Source organism: Anomaloglossus baeobatrachus, chromosome 7, assembly GCF_048569485.1.
Source record: "Anomaloglossus baeobatrachus isolate aAnoBae1 chromosome 7, aAnoBae1.hap1, whole genome shotgun sequence".
NCBI classification, from domain to species: Eukaryota; Metazoa; Chordata; class Amphibia; order Anura; family Aromobatidae; genus Anomaloglossus; species Anomaloglossus baeobatrachus.
The window spans coordinates 69,296,745-69,316,106 of NC_134359.1; the positions used below are offsets into that span (position 1 = coordinate 69,296,745).

The following is a 19,362-nucleotide window of genomic DNA, read 5'->3' on the forward strand; positions in this document are numbered from 1 at the left end:
ACTGTAGGGGACATTACTAAACAATGGGGACATTACTGCAGGGGACATTACTAAACAATGGGGACATTACTGCAGGGAACATTACTAAACAATGGGGACATTACTGCAGGGGACATTACTAAACAATGGGGACATTACTGCAGGGGGCATCACTAAACAATGGGGACATTACTGCAGGGGACATTACTAAACAATGGGGACATTACTGCAGGAGCCATTACTAAACAATGGGGACATTACAGCAGGGGACATTACTAAACAATGGGGACATTACTGCAGGAGCCATTACTAAACAATGGGGACATCACTGCAGGGGGCATCACTAAACAATGGGGACATTACTGCAGGGGACATTACTAAACAATGGGGACATCACTGCAGGGGATATTACTAAACAATGGGGACATTACTGCAGGGGACATTACTGCAGGGGGCATTACTAAACAATGGAGACATTACTGTAGGGGACATTACTAAAAAATGGGGACATTACTGCAGGGGACATTACTAAACAATGGGGACATTACTGCAGGGAACATTACTAAACAATGGGGACATTACTGCAGGGGACATTACTAAACAATGGGGGCATTACTAAACAATGGGGACATTACTGCAGGGGGCATCACTAAACAATGGGGACATTACTGCAGGGGACATTACTAAACAATGGGGACATTACTGCAGGAGCCATTACTAAACAATGGGGACATTACAGCAGGGGACATTACTAAACAATGGGGACATTACTGCAGGAGCCATTACTAAACAATGGGGACATTACAGCAGGGGACATTACTAAACAATGGGGACATTACTGCAGGAGCCATTACTAAACAATGGGGACATCACTGCAGGGGGCATCACTAAACAATGGGGACATTACTGCAGGGGACATTACTAAACAATGGGGACATCACTGCAGGGGATATTACTAAACAATGGGGACATTAGGGCAGGAGCTTTTACTAAACAATGGGGACATTACTGCAGGGGACAGTACTGCAGGAGCCATTACTAAACAATGGGGACATCACTGCAGGGGACATTACTAAACAATGGAGACATTACTGCAGGGGACATTACTAAACAATGGAGACATTACTGCAGGGGACATTACTAAAGAATGGGGACATTACTGCAGGGGACATTACTAAAGAATGGGGACATTACTGCAGGGGACATTACTAAACAATGGGGACATTACTGCAGGGGGCAATACTAAACAATGGGGACATTACTGCAGGGGGCATTACTAAACAATGGGGACATTAGGGCAGGGAACATTACTAAACAATGGGGACATTACAGCAGGGGACATTACTAAACAATGGGGACATTACTGCAGGAGCCATTACTAAACAATGGGGACATTACAGCAGGGGACATTACTAAACAATGGGGACATTACTGCAGGAGCCATTACTAAACAATGGGGACATCACTGCAGGGGGCATCACTAAACAATGGGGACATTACTGCAGGGGACATTACTAAACAATGGGGACATCACTGCAGGGGATATTACTAAACAATGGGGACATTAGGGCAGGAGCTTTTACTAAACAATGGGGACATTACTGCAGGGGACAGTACTGCAGGAGCCATTACTAAACAATGGGGACATCACTGCAGGGGACATTACTAAACAATGGAGACATTACTGCAGGGGACATTACTAAACAATGGAGACATTACTGCAGGGGACATTACTAAAGAATGGGGACATTACTGCAGGGGACATTACTAAACAATGGGGACATTACTGCAGGGGGCAATACTAAACAATGGGGACATTAGGGCAGGGAACATTACTAAACAATGGGGACATTACTGCAGGGGGCATCACTAAACAATGGGGACATCACTGCAGGGGACATTACTAAACAATGGGGACATTACTGCAGGGGACATTACTAAACAATGGAGACATTACTGCAGGGGGCATCACTAAACAATGGGGACATCACTGCAGGGGACATTACTAAACAATGGGGACATTACTGCAGGGGACATTACAAAACAATGGGGACATCACTGCAGGGGACATTACTAAACAATGGAGACATTACTGCAGGGGGCATTACTAAACAATGGGGACATTACTGCAGGGGACATTACAAAACAATGGGGATATTACTCCAATCGGCTTATACTGGAGTATATACGATACATCCCAAACTCTATATTTTAACTGGAAAATTTAGGGGTCGTCTTATACGCCGGAAAATACGGTAGTTTTTCAATTGATTAAAATTAAAAAAAAAAAATCAACGATAGTAAGAATAAAACTACATGACCCTCCAAAACAAACATGGATCAAAATGAGTCAAGTACTGTGTGAAGCTGAATATTTGCTACAATGGTGGCTTAGAAGACTTGAATGGCATTTTTACAACTAGTTTTTAGATAAAATAAGCCACAAATTGTGTTATAAAGTTCAAAGATTTACTAATTAACATGACTCAAAGTCACAAAAAGCATGACTATGAGCGAGTCATTCACCGCATGTCACACTGATGACTACTCTACGGCTACTTCATGGTCAGGGTCTGATGAATCCAGATGAAATACTTGTTCCCCGGAAATATGAAGGGAGGCTGCTCTTCTACTAAGGACGCATTTACAATGGCGGCAGTGAAACTACCGGCAATCGGCTACGCTCACCGATCGGCAATCATGTAGAGACAATTGGTGGATCTAATCTGGCCATTGGATTGGTTTAATTTTGTGTTAGTTTTGTTCAATCAGATTTGCTTTGTTTTGTCTTTTTTTAACAGCCAGGATTACGCAGCATTAAGTGTGGAAGCTATAATATCCAGAGGTGACTCGTGACCAAGGCCGCAGAGGTCGAAACGTTGATGTATGTCGCCCACACACGTGCCTGATTGTGAACTTTTTGTAAAAAAACCTTAAATTGCAAGAAATGAAATAAGAGTGTGCAGTGATCACACATTTACATGATACCGGTCTGAGCTGACCCATTCACACCACTCATCCAGAAGATCCCACAATGTAGTCGCCTTCAGCACAGGATTTATCTATTTCACCTGCTTATGTAGTATCATTGTATTGCACAGCACTTCAGACTTCAACATCACTGTCCCCATCGGGACTCACATTCTAAATTCCCTATCAGGATGTCTTTGGAGTGTGGGAGGAAACCAGAGAATCTGGAGGAAACCCACACAAACACGGGTAGAACATACAAACTCCTTGCAGATGTCATCCTTGGTGGGACTAGAACCTAGGACTGCAGTGCTAACCACTGAGCCACTCACGGTGCTGTATAGAATAGGTTATGCTCCTTTTGTTGGCTGAACGGTACATTAAGCAGCCATCTCCTGCCCGCGGTATGTAGCTTCCTGCATCAGTCCGCTAACAGGGGCTGACGGAGGGGGTCAACACAGTGTGTTCATTACTAGACAGCTAATGTACCTACGCTGGGCGGCCGACGCTTCTACTCTGGGCGGCCGACGCTCCTACGCTGGGCGGCCGACGCTGCTACGCTGGACGGCCGACGCTGCTACGCTGGGCGGCCGACGCTGCTACGCTGGGCGGCCGACGCTCCTACGCTGGGCGGCCGACGCTCCTACGCTGGGCGGCCGACGCTGCTACGCTGGACGGCCGACGCTGCTACGCTGGGCGGCCGACGCTGCTACGCTGGGCGGCCGACGCTCCTACGCTGGGCGGCCGACGCTCCTACGCTGGGCGGCCGACGCTCCTACGCTGGGCGGCCGACGCACCGACCCTGGGCGGCCGACGCACCGACCCTGGGCGGCCGACGCACCGACCCTGGGCGGCCGACGCACCGACCCTGGGCGGCCGACGCACCGACCCTGGGCGGCCGACGCACCGACCCTGGGCGGCCGACGCTCCTACGCTGGGCGGCCGACGCACCGACCCTGGGCGGCCGACGCACCGACCCTGGGCGGCCGACGCACCGACCCTGGGCGGCCGACGCACCGACCCTGGGCGGCCGACGCACCGACCATGGGCGGCCGACGCACCGACCATGGGCGGCCGACGCTCCTACGCTGGGCAGCCGACGCTCCTACGCTGGGCAGCCGACGCACCGACCAGACGTACTTACTATGGACAGCTGATGTACGTACTCTGGACAACTGATGTACTTAATCTGCCCTACAAGAGGGCACTGCGATCTGTCCTGCAAAAAAGGCATGGGCTGGAAACTGTCAGTTGCACCTGGCGGCCAAATGCATTATAAGATAAACAGAAAAAAAAACAGAGCCAAGAAGACGGGTCAATGTTCAGACCTGATAAAGCAGATATCCATATACAACAGCTCCTTCACAGATAAACTTTACTCCTACAAAATCTTACCTCAAAACCAAGGCGATCCTTCTCCTTCCAAAAGCAAAAATGTGTTACTTTCTTATCCCAAAATTCATCCGGCTTCACCACACAAACCAGAGAGACTTCGGCAGGAACTACATTCTGAAAAATAAAACGTACTTTATGTTATGATGACCAGGGCTTTATTTAAGTACGTGACCTATTGTTTTTGTTTTAAATGTAGTTATTTTTGAAAAAAAAAAAAATTGTTTTCCACAGTACAATTTTTATTAATAATACAAATTAGAGATCAAGCAATTTTCCCATTGGCCATGGGTTTTTTTTAAATTTGTTCTTCCAGTTTCAGAAAATGCACATGCACATTAGCAGCGATATAGTGACTCTGATCTTTTCTTTTGTACTGAAGCATCTAATGAGCGTGTGCAAAAATCATTGTGAAGGAAAAGGGAGCAGGATCAGCTGTGACATTGTGTACTGTGATTGGCGGATGTAGTAGTGGTCAGAATGCTGAGCTGTGTAAAACCCCGCCCACACCCCTGATTGGCAGCCAATATACAGGGAACACAGGAAGCTGCTAATCAATAGTGGGGCAAAGTTACACAGATTAGCTAGACTGCCTGGCACATGACTCCTAATCTGTAAGTGATAATCACCTGTTGATAAAAGACTGATTATATTGAAACAAAAAGCATACCTGAAATCAGACTTTGTGCTCCTATATTATGTTGCTCTTAGATTAAAAGGGATGCCGACTACTAGGACAACCCCTTCCGTTTCCACATTTCCCCCAGGTACAATATTAAAGCCTATACTCACCTCCTGTACCAGCGGTGTTTCAGTGGTGATGTGGCTCGCGGTACCGGATTTCATATGGGGGTTATGACGTCACGCGATCCCAGTATCCAATCATCGCCAGCTTCTCTCCCCGCCTTCGGGCCAAGTTGATCAACAGGAAGTGAGCGCTGCGGCTGCACTCACTTCCTGTTGATTGGTCCGAAGTCGGGGAGAAGGAAACTGGTACTGATTGGATGTAGTGCTCGCATGACATCACAACTGGAACGGGAAGTGAGTATAGGCTTTGTTATTTTACCAGGGGGAAATGTGCAACCAGAAGGGGTTGTCCTAGTAGTGGATAATCCCTTCAAATGGCAAAAACCTGTTGACATAGTCCCTTTAAGTAGCAGATTTACAAAATATTGGAGCACAGATTACACAGCTCCACAATCAAACATGTGAACTTCTCACTTCACAAACTTGAAGTCGTGACCAGTGATCTATTTCATAATGTGTTTATATACCCAACAATATTAGTTTTTATTTTTATTTACTCTCCAAAAAAATAATATTTCAGCCCCTAAATAAACTTCTGGAAGTTACTTATCACCTTCTGCGAGCTGATAAAAGATTATCCATGGTGCCTGCTCCTGAGAAGCGCGAGATAAGACTATCAAACTCTATTAGGCACTTGCCCAATCCCCAGCTGCGGCGATAAAAGATTACTATAAAAGCGATGAAGAAAAACTTTATGTTCTGCAAAGCCGGAGATTACCGCCTCGTCTCACAAAACGGCCCCAAATTTATATATTTTTCCTACAAATTAAAGACTGAAGGGAAAAAAAAAAAAAAGAAAAAGGAATATCTGATGAAAAAGACACAAAGCTCTCCCTGTTTCCTGCGGTTCAGATTTCAATCCATAATTCAGTGCCTACAGCTGGTAACAAAATACTGAGCTGAACTTTACACCCTCCTATATCAATCACTGCGCTCTCTGGAGCACTTTTCGGGCAGTAAAAAAAAAAAAAAATTGGATACAAGATATGGTAAAAATATAGAAAGTTCTACAACCACACGGAAGAAGTGTACCACTAAGGTATACAAATTCAGCGTGTAAATAAATACGCTGTATAAATCTTCTCACATAATTTTTTTTTAATGTTCATTCGCTTCCTACATGCAAAGTTAAGGAAGTTTTTAAATAGTCTTCTTTAAATGTTTTCTACTATTTTGCTTCTTCAGTGTCTAGAAGTCCTTTATCTAGCGAAGTGACCTGCAAAACAAAAGTATACAAAACAGACCGCCTGCTCCTGACGGCTTTCTGTTCATCCCCTACCCGTCACTCGTCCGTGCCTCCGATATGTTTAATGACCGTATTGCCCCAAACCAGAGGCACGGCCATGCCGCCGGTATGGAACTGCAAATTAATAGTCATCTTTACGTGTCCGTGTGTTGACATGGACCATGTGCTCCACACGGATGTCACACGGACCGTTCACTGATGTGATCAGTGTGAAACATACCGGAGGAAACGTTTGTCACTGGATTTTTATACTTATCCGGCGCTGCTGTTAATTCTGGGTATCGCTCATTATGCCTCATGAATATTCACTGCACTACTGACTGCAACAGCGGAACCGGAAGCAAGTGTGACAGCAGCACTGGAGATAGGCAAGTATACAAGTTGACAATGTCCGTGTGCTAACCGGATCTCACACTGATAGCACACAAATGATGGCCACATGGATGGCCATACGAAACCGCAATGGACTGTCACATGCATTTCATGCACGATGTGTAAAGGAGGTCTTAGAGTTGCAGTAGGAAAGGTACGGGCTGTGGCCCTACAAAACTACACAACGGACTGTCACACACGTGCATTTTATGCATGGATGTGTAAAGGAGGTCTTAGAGGTAGCAGCAGGGAGGGTGGGGGCTGTAAACAGATCTGCAGTGGACAGAGAGGAAAGTATCTAGGGTATTATGGAAAGCAGAGAAAACAGACTAGAGACCAGGAGGAAAGCACAAAGAGGGGAAGAAAGTGCGGTTCTGGAGTAGCACCCTGAATGCATAGCTCATATGCAGCATGTATTACAGGAAGAGACCATACCCCAAAAGTATAATGTTAGAAGACAATGGGAGAAACAGAGATATTGGCGAACCCCATAGTATAAAGGCTCATCTTTTGTAGTTGTGAAAGTCACAATTACTATAATAGCGTGTGACACGGCTGCTGCAGCACCCCGGTAAGGAATAACCAACGGGGGTGAAAGAAAGGGTTAAAAACCACCCAGTCGTGGATGAAATCCCAAATTCAGCTTCAGGAGGATTGTGACCTTCATTTATCAACGCATGTCAGAGATAGTTCTTCTTCAGGACCAAAATCACATTGTTTATGAATTATCTCTGAAACGCGTTGAGCGCTCACGATCCTCATAATCCTGCTTTCGGGAGTTCATCCACGGCGGCACAATTTTTCACCCCTTTCTTCCACCCAAATTGGTTAACAACAGAATGATGTAAAATTTGGTTTATATATGGAGTGTTTTTTTGTTGTTTTTTGGGTGCTTTTAAGAGGTTACCCAGTAGAGGATAACCCCTTTACTATTAAATCAATGAAATTGAATATTCACATGGTCTTCAGACATAGTTTTTCAGTGTCCATAGCCCGGCAATTAGGCCACTTCTATTTCAGACAGTACATTGATACAGCTTGGTTTTAAAAGTCGCCCCATATGTTTTCATGCATAACTTTAGTAGACTCATTGCTCATGAAGTGTTTCTGTAATCATTATGTTAACGAGCATTCTGGATTACTGCAACTCATAAAGCTGTCACACATAAAAGAGCGGCTGAATGGCATTAACTCCATGGCCATATAACTTTCCCGCGATATATTACAGCGCGGTTATAAATATTTCACCGCTGCTAATAGGAATTCATTTACTGCAGTAAATTTTTGGTAATTGGTTTATTCATTTTTGTTTCACCTGCTGAAGAGTGAAATGACAGCGAAACGAGGATCCAGTTTTCTTGCCATTTTTGTCCCTATTTTTTTTTTTTCGAATCCGCAACGTTTTTGCTGCAATGTTCTACAAGAACAGAACGCTTTTTCTCAAAAAAAAAAAAAAAAAAAAAAAAAGGCAATTAAAAGGGAACCTGTCACCAGTTTTTTGCCCTATAAGCTGCGGCCACCACCAGTGGGCTCTTATCATTCTAACATACTGTATATTAGAGCACAGGCCGATGTGTAGAACATAAAAAAACACTTTATAATACTTTACCTAAACCGGTCGCTGGGGTGGATGTGGCTCAGATGGGCATCTTCGTCCTCCGGTGCCGGCGCTGCCTCATTCAGCCATCTTTGTCGCCGCCTCTGTCGTCCTTCTGAAGCCGCGGTGCATGACGCGTCCGACGTCATACACACTCACCGGCATTCAGGTCCTGAATAGGTGCACTTTGATCTGCCCTGAGCAGGGTAGATCAAAGTATTGTAGTGCGCCTGCGCAGGATCGGCGAGTGTGTATGACGTAGCCGCGTCATGCACACAGGCTTCAGAAGGAGGAAAAAGATGGCCGAAAGAGGAGGCGCCGACACCGGAGGACGAAGACGACCATATGACCCAACTCCACCGCAGCGACCAGTTTAGGTGAATATTATAAAGTGTTTTTTATGTTGTACACAGCGGCCTGGGCTCTTATATACAGCATGTTAGAATGATTAGAGCCCACTGGTGGTGGCCGCAGCTTATAGGGCAGAAAACTGGTGACAGGTTCCCTTTAAAGAGGTCATCCACTACTTTTATATTGATAGCCTATCCTCATCAATGTATGATCGGCTGGGGTCCGACACACCTCATCCCCACTGATCAGCTGTTCTGGGTCCTGGAGGCGGCAGCCGGAAATGCCTAGCTCCAACGCTGCTCTATCTTCTGATAGCGCAGCGGTCGGGTACTGTACATCCGCCTCCTATTGATATGAATGGCAGGTTGATGTGCAGTATCCGGCCGCTATCAGAAGATGAAGCAGCGCTGGAGCTGAGCATTTCCGGCTGTCTGCTGCCGCCTCCGGGAAAGAGAACAGCTGATCGGCGGGGATGCGATGTGTCAGACCCCGGCCTAAGGAAAAGCCATCAATGTAAAAGTAATGGACAACTCCTTTAATCTGTACATGTAAAAACATCAAGCTGTACTAAAAGGTAAGACTGGGGATTATTCATCGTGAATCCACTAAGTACAATAAACCTTGGATATTTTCTATTCAAGGCAGCCATTCCTGTCCTTGGCAATGCAACGGAGAACAACCTTGATCACTACACATGGTGTCAATGTACTAATGTCACATTCACAGTCCGGTCGAAGTTCTCCTGACCTGAATATGAGGCTGCAAAGTTGAGGTCGAGAAACCCTTGGCCAGTCTGTAGTCCGACTGTGACACACAAATGTGTCAAGCTTAGCTGTCCTTCTGCTATATGACCCAAAAACAACTCTAAGGCTGCTTTCACACTACGTTTTTTTTAACATGCATCATGAACGTTTTTTTGCTGTAAAAGTGGATCCTGTTTTTACAAAGAAAAACGCATGCAAACGCATGTTATTTTGCAGGATCCTGTCACTTGAAGTTTATGGGCGGGCATTGAAGTAATGTGATCGGAAGTGAGGGGAACTGAACATGATAGACTGGGAGCCGGGATCTGACAGCTGCGGACGCTGGTAACCAAGGTAAACATCGGGTAACTAAGCGAAGTGCTTTGCTTGGTTACCCGATATTTACCTTGGTTACGAGCATCCGCAGCTGCTAGAAGCCGGGCTGCCTGCTCCCTGCACACGTAACAAAAGGTAAACATCGGGTAACTAAGCGAAGTGCTTTGCTTGGTTACCCGATATTTACCTTGGTTACGAGCATCCGCAGCTGCTAGAAGCCGGGCTGCCTGCTCCCTGCACACGTAACAAAAGGTAAACATCGGGTAACTGAGCAAAGCGTTTTGCTTGGTTACCCGATATTTACCTTGGTTACGAGCATCCGCAGCTCTCAGGTGGGGGAGAGAGGAGAGAGAGGGAGGAAGAGAGAGAGGGAGGGAGAGAGAGAGGGAGGAAGAGAGAGAGGGAGGGAGAGAGAGAGGGAGAGGAAGAGAGAGAGAGAGGAAGAGAGAGAGAGGGAGAGAGAGAGAGAGAGGGAGGGAGAGGGAGAGGGAGAGGGAGAGAGAGAGGGAGAGAGAGAGGGAGGGAGAGAGAGAGGGAGAGAGAGAGAGAGGGAGGGAGAGAGGGAGGGAGAGAGGGAGGGAGAGAGAGAGGGACGGAGAGAGGGAGGGAGAGAGAGAGGGAGGGAGAGAGAGAGGGAGGGGGAGGGATAGGGAGAGAGGGAGGGGGAGGGAGGGAGGGGGAGGGAGGGGGAGAAAGGGAGGGGGAGAGAGAGGGAGGGGGAGAAAGGGAGGGGGAGAAAGGGAGGGGGAGAAAGGGAGGAGAGAGAGGGAGGGGGAGAAAGGGAGGGGGAGAGAGGGACTGATCACGTCAGGCTGGTTTCTGGGCATGCTCAGTAGAGCAAGCAGGATCCTGTCTATCAGCATGCCAGCGTTCACATGCGTTTGCGTGCAGTATAGTCAGGATCCAGTGAAAAACAGTTTTTGGACGCAGCTCAAAAACGCTACAAGTAGCATTTTTGAAAAAAGTTAAAAAACTGCAAGACGCTGGATCCTCACTATAATGCATGCAAACGCATGTGAACGCATGTTGGCGCGAGTCCATTGCAAATGCATTGAAATGAAAACGCATTTGCACTGGATCCGTTTTTGCGTTAAAAAAACGTTCATGACGCATGTTAAAAAACGTAGTGTGAAAGCCGCCTAAAATAGTGATTATTCCTTATTCAATCCGCTTAAAGCAGTGGTTCCATTCCTATCAGCTCAATCAAATGCTCTGGTCGCAGTCTTGTCAATAGTCTTTTCTGGACTTATTGTTCAAAATCTTTCAGAATGAAGCACGCAGGTTGAATTTTTTTTTTACAAAATAGTTTATTTCTTTATCTTTTTGCGATTTGTAGAGCAAAAAGTCACAGAATCCTTTAAGATGGCACGTCAATTGTCAAATGCACAACATAAAATAAAAATTAGCCAGACTTTTGCCCTCCAGTAGGTTACTGCAGTATAATTTGCAACAATCTAAAAAGTTGTAAATTGTAACTTTGGCTAAAAGACTTGGATATGGAAAAAAAAGGGCCACATTGTCGAAAGAAAAAAAAAAAACAAACAAAAAAACTAAAAGTAGGGTAAAAAAAAATATGTGCAGTTTGTGTAAGGAGCCACACACACTTCTGACAGGAGCGTGCATGTGTTTCTATGTACATGCACGCTCATGTTCAGAGAGTGCAGGCTGTGTCGGCTGATGTCATGTCAGACTTGTACGAGTCTGACAGCGCATCACCGGCACAGCCACGCACACTTCTGACAGGAGCGTGCATGTGTTTCTGAAAGACATGTGCACATTCACCATACTGACCCGCACACACTTGCACTGCTTTCCCCGCCCACCGGCCGTCCGGATGCCTGTGATTGGTTGCAGTCAGCTGACACTCAGAGTGGGGGCGCATCTAGCTACAACCAATTATATGCGCTGGTGAGCGGGCAAAACAATGAATATTGAATTGTCGGCTCCGGAAGGGAAAAGCGTGACCCGGAGGGACTGTGCCACCGTGACACAGCCTTGGGTGAGTACACCGCGCGCTCCTACCCCCCCTATTCCCTCCGCAAACGGTTTTAATCTCCGGATTCTGGTTCCCATAGATTTATATGGGCACCGGAATCCGGAGCAGATACGGATTTTATTTTCAATCCGGCAGGGATCCGCCGGTCCCGGAATTTGGCGGATTCGATCAACTCTAATTATTACCTATTTTACATGATGATTTATGATAAAGATGATTGATATTGATGGATGATATCGATGATTGATATTGATGGATGATATCGATGATTGATACTGACGGATGATAACGATGATTGATACTGACGGTGGTGATGGATATCGATGGGCGATGGTGATGGATATCGATGGGCGATGGTGATGGATATCGATGGACGATGGTGATGGATATCGGTGGACGATGGTGATGGATATGGAGGACCATGGTGATGGATATGGATGATTGATTTGGATATGGATGATGATGATTATTGATGATGATTGATATGGATGATGATAATTGATATGGATGATGATGATTGATATGGATGATGATGATTGATATGGATGATGATGATGATTGATATGGATGATGATAATTGATATGGATGATGATGATGATGATTGATATGGATGATGATGATTGATTTGGATGATGATTGATATGGATGATGATGATGATTGATATGGATGATGATGATTGATATGGATGATGATGATTGATATGGATGATGATGATGATTGATATGGATGATGATGATGATTGATATGGATGATGATGATGATTGATATCGATGATGATGATGATTGATATCGATGATGATGATCGATATGGATGATGATGATCGATATGGATGATGCTGATCGATATGGATGATGATGATGATGATCGATATGGATGATGATGATGATCGATATGGATGATGATGATGATAATGATTGATATGGATGATGATGATGATTGATATGGATGATGATGATGATTGATATGGATGATGATGATGATGATCGATATGGATGATGATGATGATCGATATGGATGATGATATGGATGATGATGATGATCGATATGGATGATGATGATGATCGATATGGATGATGATGATGATCGATATGGATGATGATGATGATCGATATGGATGATGATGATGATCGATATGGATGATGATGATGATCGATATGGATGATGATGATCGATATGGATGATGATGATCGATATGGATGATGATGATCGATATGGATGATGATGATCGATATGGATGATGATGATGATCGATATGGATGATGATGATGATCGATATGGATGATGATGATCGATATGGATGATGATGATGATCGATATGGATGATGATGATGATCGATATGGATGATGATGATGATGATGATTGATATGGATGATGATGATGATGATTATTATTATTATTATGATGATGATTATGAAGATGATGATTCTGGGAAATCCGAGAAGCCTCAAAAAAGATTGTAATCAAGATATTCATACAATGCAGCAAATGAAGAAAAAAAAAGGTGTGGGGTGAAAGCTTAGAGACTAGAGGACATGCTGAGAGTTGGCTTTACAATGGGTGGAGACGCAGGTTTAGGCCCGTTCAGGATTTGGGTGCGGATTCCAAATCCATAGTCTCATACCCCTTTCGCATGAAAAGTGTTGATTTTTGCCCGTCCCACTGAACAGAAAAAAATAATTTGTAAGAATAATGGGCATGTTTATTCTTCTCAGGTAAAAGGTATAAAAAAAAAAAAAAAAGCCAAGAATGAGCTCCACCTGCAAACGAGAAAGGGGCTTATTCCTCGGGTGGATCGACTGGTACATCTGTAGCAACAATTTTAGTATCAGTCTTTCATACATAACATGACCATGTGCTGTCAGCTAAATGGCAGAATATCACTAAATTTCACCCAGTTAGTAATGGTTGAAATGGTTAACTTTCATCAACCTTAAGCTTTTCTGTTGATTTTCATGGACAGGATTATTATTTATTATTTAATGGGCTTCAGCTCAATCTCAAGCTATGGTGACTTGATGGATGAAAGCTCAGTAGAAAGAACGATCTTGTGCTGCCTAGATAGGTCCACCAGGGTCTTCTCAGTCGTTATCTTGATACTATCAAGCCATCTAGATGCTGGTCTTCCTCTTCGCCTTGTTCCCTCTATTCTTCCGATCATGGTGTGCTTCTGCACCGATTTTGTATAATGTGTCCAAAGTAGGCAAGTCGTAGCTTGGTGATCCTTGCTTTGAGTGACATGTCCCGGCTTGATTTGTTTGTTCTTCTTGCCATAAATGGTATTGATAACATCCTTCTCCAGTCTATAGGTCACTACAGAAAAACCTAGACTATCTACAAGCCGTGTCTTCATCACCAGTGAAAAAATGCTCAATTTAAGGACTTTGTCCAGTGACTTCATTGTTGATTTGCCCATAGCTATTCTCCTATTGACTTCCAGTGTCATCGGTGGATCCTGAGTGATCATCGATTCGAGTAGATTGAAGTCCTTTAAAACTTCCAGGTTCATCACCGTCCATCTCAAAAATGTCCCAGTCATACCTGGCAATATTCAATATCTTTGTCTTCTTTTTATTGAGTAAGAGTCCCATGTTTGAGCTTTCCATCTTGACACTCTGTAATAAGTCCTTTATTCCATCCATGCTTGTTGCTATCAATGTTGTATTGTCTTCAGATTTAAGATCGTTGAACACAATAGCTCGATAGTTTCCACAATTGGTAACATGACCCTTCTTTGAAATAGGAATAAATACCGTGTCTAGTCCAAAACTTCAACCATTTACCAGTTGTCCATATCTGTGAACAGGGGCGTGTGGTGGTATGAAGTGCTGCTTCAGAAGACTTTATGAACTCTATTGGAATATTGTCACATCCAGGTGCTTTGTTTTTGACAGAAACTTTATCGCAGCGATGATTTTATCTTTCAAGTTTTTCGGTTCGCTATCATTTCCAGTCTCCGTTTCTTCTTTTGTCACGGATTTGTTCTTGTAGTGGAGCTCAGTATACTCTTTCCATGTTTCCTTGATCTGCTCTGGCTCAGTTGGTTTACTCCTGTTGGCATCTTTCAACATTCCCACTTCTGGTTGAAACATTCTTCGTATCTCTTTGATCTTTTTGTATGCTTTCCTGGTCTTGCCTTTCAGATGTTTGTTTTTTATATCTGTACATATCTTTTGGTAAAAAAGCACTTTGTCTGAACGAATGGCTATTCTTGGGCTGCTTTCACACATCCGGTTTGAGCCGTGCGGCTCAATCCGGCTGTGAAACCTATGCAATGGATGCGGTGAAAACACCGCATCCTTTGCATAAGTTTTTTACATGCGGCCTGACCGGTTTTTGCCGCTTGCGGCATGCTACTGAGCATGCGCAGTGGCAAAAAAAAGCATGCGGTGGCCGGATGCGGTTTTTGCCGCATCACGCAGCATCCGGCATCCATAGGGATGCATTGAGAAAAGCGCCGTATCGGCCGGATGCGTCGCAATGCGTTTTTTTTTTGCAAAAAAAGTGCCAGGCAACGTTCCATCCGGCCGCCGCATCGGCTAAATCTGCCGCATGCGGCAAAAACCGGACCGAACACAAGGCCATGTGGCACAATGCGGCACTAATTAAAGTCTATGCAGGAAAAATGCAACCGGCAGCAAAAAAAAACAAAACGGTTGCGTTTTTCCTGCAAAGTGCCGGATTGTGCCGCATAGCAAAAACCGGAGGTGTGAAAGCAGCCTTACTCTTTTACTGATGTTGTCTGCGTCCTGCTTGTTACGTTTTGCAATTTGTCTTTCATCGATGATTTTTAGGGTCTCGTCTGTTAACCATGGCGGCGGGGGTCTCTTCTGCCTCTTGCTTATTGTCTTTTTGGCTTTTTGTAGTAATAATAGTCCATATATGTGTCTATAATTCCTCAGGATTTCTTTCATCCGTGAGTAACCCTATTTTTGATCCCTGATTTTAAGGATTCATATCCATTATAATCTACGGAGCTGTACACATATCAGTGTTGTTTTGCAAAATATGTGTCCACAATTTTTTCAGATGAGAAACACACATGGAACTCTGATCCGAAATACTGAAGAAAATTGAATCTAATTTTTACGCAAAAGAAAACTCACTGACCTTAGAAAGACAGGTATATATGGATACCACATTAAAAATGCTATACTCTTGGAATATTCTTCGGATTGACGACTTTTTTGAGCGCTTTTTCTTGAAGTTTGTAAAACGAGTTGTTACGCATATGTTCTCTCTTGTAACTTTTTCCAGCTTCTGGCGTTTAAAGCAGTGAGCGGGAAAAAGAAGTGATCCTGACAATTCTGGTGACTTCAATTTGGGTGAAGCCATTATGTTATATAGGGAATACCGTAAGCATTGGCCGAGAAGTCGGCACGGAACTCGTTCAAAAAAAGGATGCCGAGTGCACATACCCTAAGGGAATCCTCAGAACCACCACAACCAAAAATAGGCAGCAATCAGATGCCGGGGACTTGCAACCTGAGAGTCACAAGTCCAAAAAGAAGAACAGATACAAGAAATGTAGAGAATCTTTCGAGCCCTCGGGTCCTATTATTTCCCGATTAAGAGAAGCATACTGGGCTATAATAGCGGCCAGACTGGGCAATTATTCATGAAAACAGCAGCTCTATAACTTAATAATTCTACACAGCAAAGAATAAAAAAGACAAATGTAACCGTGAAAAGAAAAACAGGTTCAGTGATCAAATTATTTCAACCCGAGGGGTTTAGTTCAAGGGCATCGCCGTAAAGTCAATACTTATCCATTAACCTCAAGATGAATCCTGTCATGTTCCTTTAAATATCAAATAACTCAATATTAGGCAACCCATAGTGAATATTGACTTCTGTCGGGCGTTTGAGGTGCTGCTGTGTTCAGCCTCGGAGCTGGTCTTAGAGAATTTTTTTCCACTTGAAGAGAGGCCTCAGGGCGAAGAAAAACGTATTTTATCTTAATTGCTGCCATGCGTTGTGCGGTCTGAGTGACAGGCGTGTTGGGAGCGGCAGCTCGAGCCCCGGGCCTTCTTCATTTATCCACCATTAACCGTGCTCGGAGCCTGGAGACAGTGCAGAAGACGATTATTATTTCCTTTTGAGAACTACCAGGTACAGATGCCAATAACTGATGAGATTATTGATCACGGAGGGAAGAAAAGAGACAAAAACACACAAATGTCATACACCGGCCCGCTACAGAAGGACCTGCCCAAGGTAAAATACACAAGTGTCATACACCGGCCCGCTACAGAAGAACCTGCCCAAGGTAAAATACACAAATGTCATACACCGGCCCCTACAGAAGAACCTGCCCAAGGTAACACAGACAAGTGTTATACACCGGCCCACTGCAGAAGGACCTGCCCAAGGTAAAATACACAAGTGTCATACACCGGCCCGCTACAGAAGAACCTGCCCAAGGTAAAACACACAAATGTCATACACCGGCCCCTACAGAAGAACCTGCCCAAGGTAATACAGACAAGTGTTATACACAGGCCCACTGCAGAAGGACCTGCCCAAGGTAAATAAAATACACATGTGTAATACACCGGCTCGCTACAGTAGGACCTGCCCAAGGTAAGACACACAAGGGTCATACACCGGCCCGCTACAATAGGTGTCCCTTTTTTAAAAAAACTGTGCGCGGCTGTATCAGGAGGGGGGTACATGCCAAGATGGAGAAACTGCCAGGATAGAGGGGAAGGGGGGGGGAATGCCAGGATAATGGGGAAACATTCCAAGGTGACAGGGGAAACATGCCAGGGTGATGGGGAAACATGCCAGGATGATGGGGAAACATGCCATGATGATGGGGGTACATTTATCAGGATGAGGTACATTTACCAGGATGGATGAACATACCAGGATGGGGTAAATTTACCAGGATGAGGGAACATGCCAAGATGGGGTACATTTATCAGGTTGGGGGGAACATCTCAGGATGGGGAACATTTACCAGGATGGGGCCATGATGGGGACAAATATACCAGAATGTAGGAGATATATATTAGGATGGGGGACATGTTTACCTGGAAGTGGCCCAGGAAGGGGAACATAACTACATAATTAAAGGAGAGGGAAGAAACTCGTACGTCTTTATGGGATTTTGCAATGTTCAGACTTTGAAATGTAGATGTGGATTTCAGAGTGAAATCTGATTGCATTCCAGGCTAAAATCTGCCTGTTTGTCTAATATTCTGCATTTCAAGATCAATCCAACTGCTGTGTCTGGAAAGGGCAGTGGGATCGGCTCAGCTTTAATGTGTGGTAAGCACGCATGAGCATGATGCCCCCTGCTGAGGAGAAGAAAAGAGAAGACTGCAAAGGTAAGTTTAAAATCCATTGAGTATTTGCTATGTTGGGACTTCGGGAAAAAAAAATTGGGTTTTGGGCTACAGTTTGGGCACTCGGCCTGTGAAAGGTTTGCCATGACTGCCTTATATGTTATAATAGGCCTGCAAATAAAGACACAATGACACATGAGCTTTGAACGTTTTTATGACTGCCTGACAAAGAAAAGCTCAGGCTGCTCCTGGCCCCGTCCCAAATAACAAAGGACAACACTTACAAGATGGATGTCTCGGCTTACGTTTCACTTTGGCTTTCATTTGTTTGGCAGCCACGTGTTGCTCCCTGTAACGTGAGCTCTGTGCTGCAGACGGGCTCCATAGAAATAGATGAAATCGCGGCTCTGTGAAGCCTCACTTGTGTGTCCTAAGACGTCTTACGGTGATTTACTGATGCTCCTCAGCTGAATATAGATACTGTTATGTTCACACATCAAGTCTGGTAACTTGTGATCATTCCTTACCGCTTTCCAACGAGTCGCAGCTACAGTCGTCTACCACAAGAACCACAAAAATAGCAAATATCTGGATCCAAGAACCAAACATTACTCTCCGCGAGTATAATGGTTGTAGGACATGACCACAGACACAAGATAATGGCAACTAAAGCCTGCGCTCCGTCATCTGCTATCAGCTCCACTTGCCTTAATAATGATTATGTTTGGCTTCCCGAATGTGCATATTATTTCAGTGAAGCTGCCAGAATCCGCCGGTCTCGCTCATCACTGACGGAATCGATAGCGAAATATACACTCGCTCCAACATGGGCGACCGGGGAATGAGCTATGGCGATGATGGTAGACTAAATATTAGACGAAAAGTCAAAAGTGCACAACAAAGATGGATGTGGCTCGATTTGGGTGGTGTGTGACTACTTGTAATCCGATGACTTTACAGCTGCCCCTTCCATCTCCCACACCCATTTACCTGGAGCATGAGAACGACGGTCTTCACTACGTTCCACTGTGACTTTCTTCCATCCACAATGACGGTAAACCCCCGAGCTTTACATTTGTCACTGAAAAATAAATCGCATTTTTATCAGATTTTTATATATCGGAGAGTAAAACTTGGGATACAAACAGTTCATGACAATGCCATTATCCCCCTTTGGTCAGACCTCATCTGGAATACTGTGTCCAGTTCTGGGCACCACATTTTAAAAAAAGACATCAACAAACCGGAGCAAATTCAGAGAAGAGTGACCAGAATGGTGACC

At 44.6% G+C, this 19,362-nt stretch overlaps 1 protein-coding gene across 1 annotated transcript in view; it reads right to left on the minus strand.

Moving 5' to 3' along the window:
• SESTD1 (SEC14 and spectrin domain containing 1) overlaps positions 1-19,362 on the minus strand; it is a 228,432-nt gene that overhangs the window by 104,809 nt on the left and 104,261 nt on the right. Inside the window, exons 4-5 of the mRNA XM_075317402.1 lie at positions 19,071-19,161; positions 4,345-4,458 (exon numbers count right to left, since the gene is read on the minus strand). Of these exons, the coding sequence (XP_075173517.1) occupies positions 4,345-4,458; positions 19,071-19,161 (205 nt within the window). The remainder of the gene's footprint in view (positions 1-4,344; positions 4,459-19,070; positions 19,162-19,362) is intronic.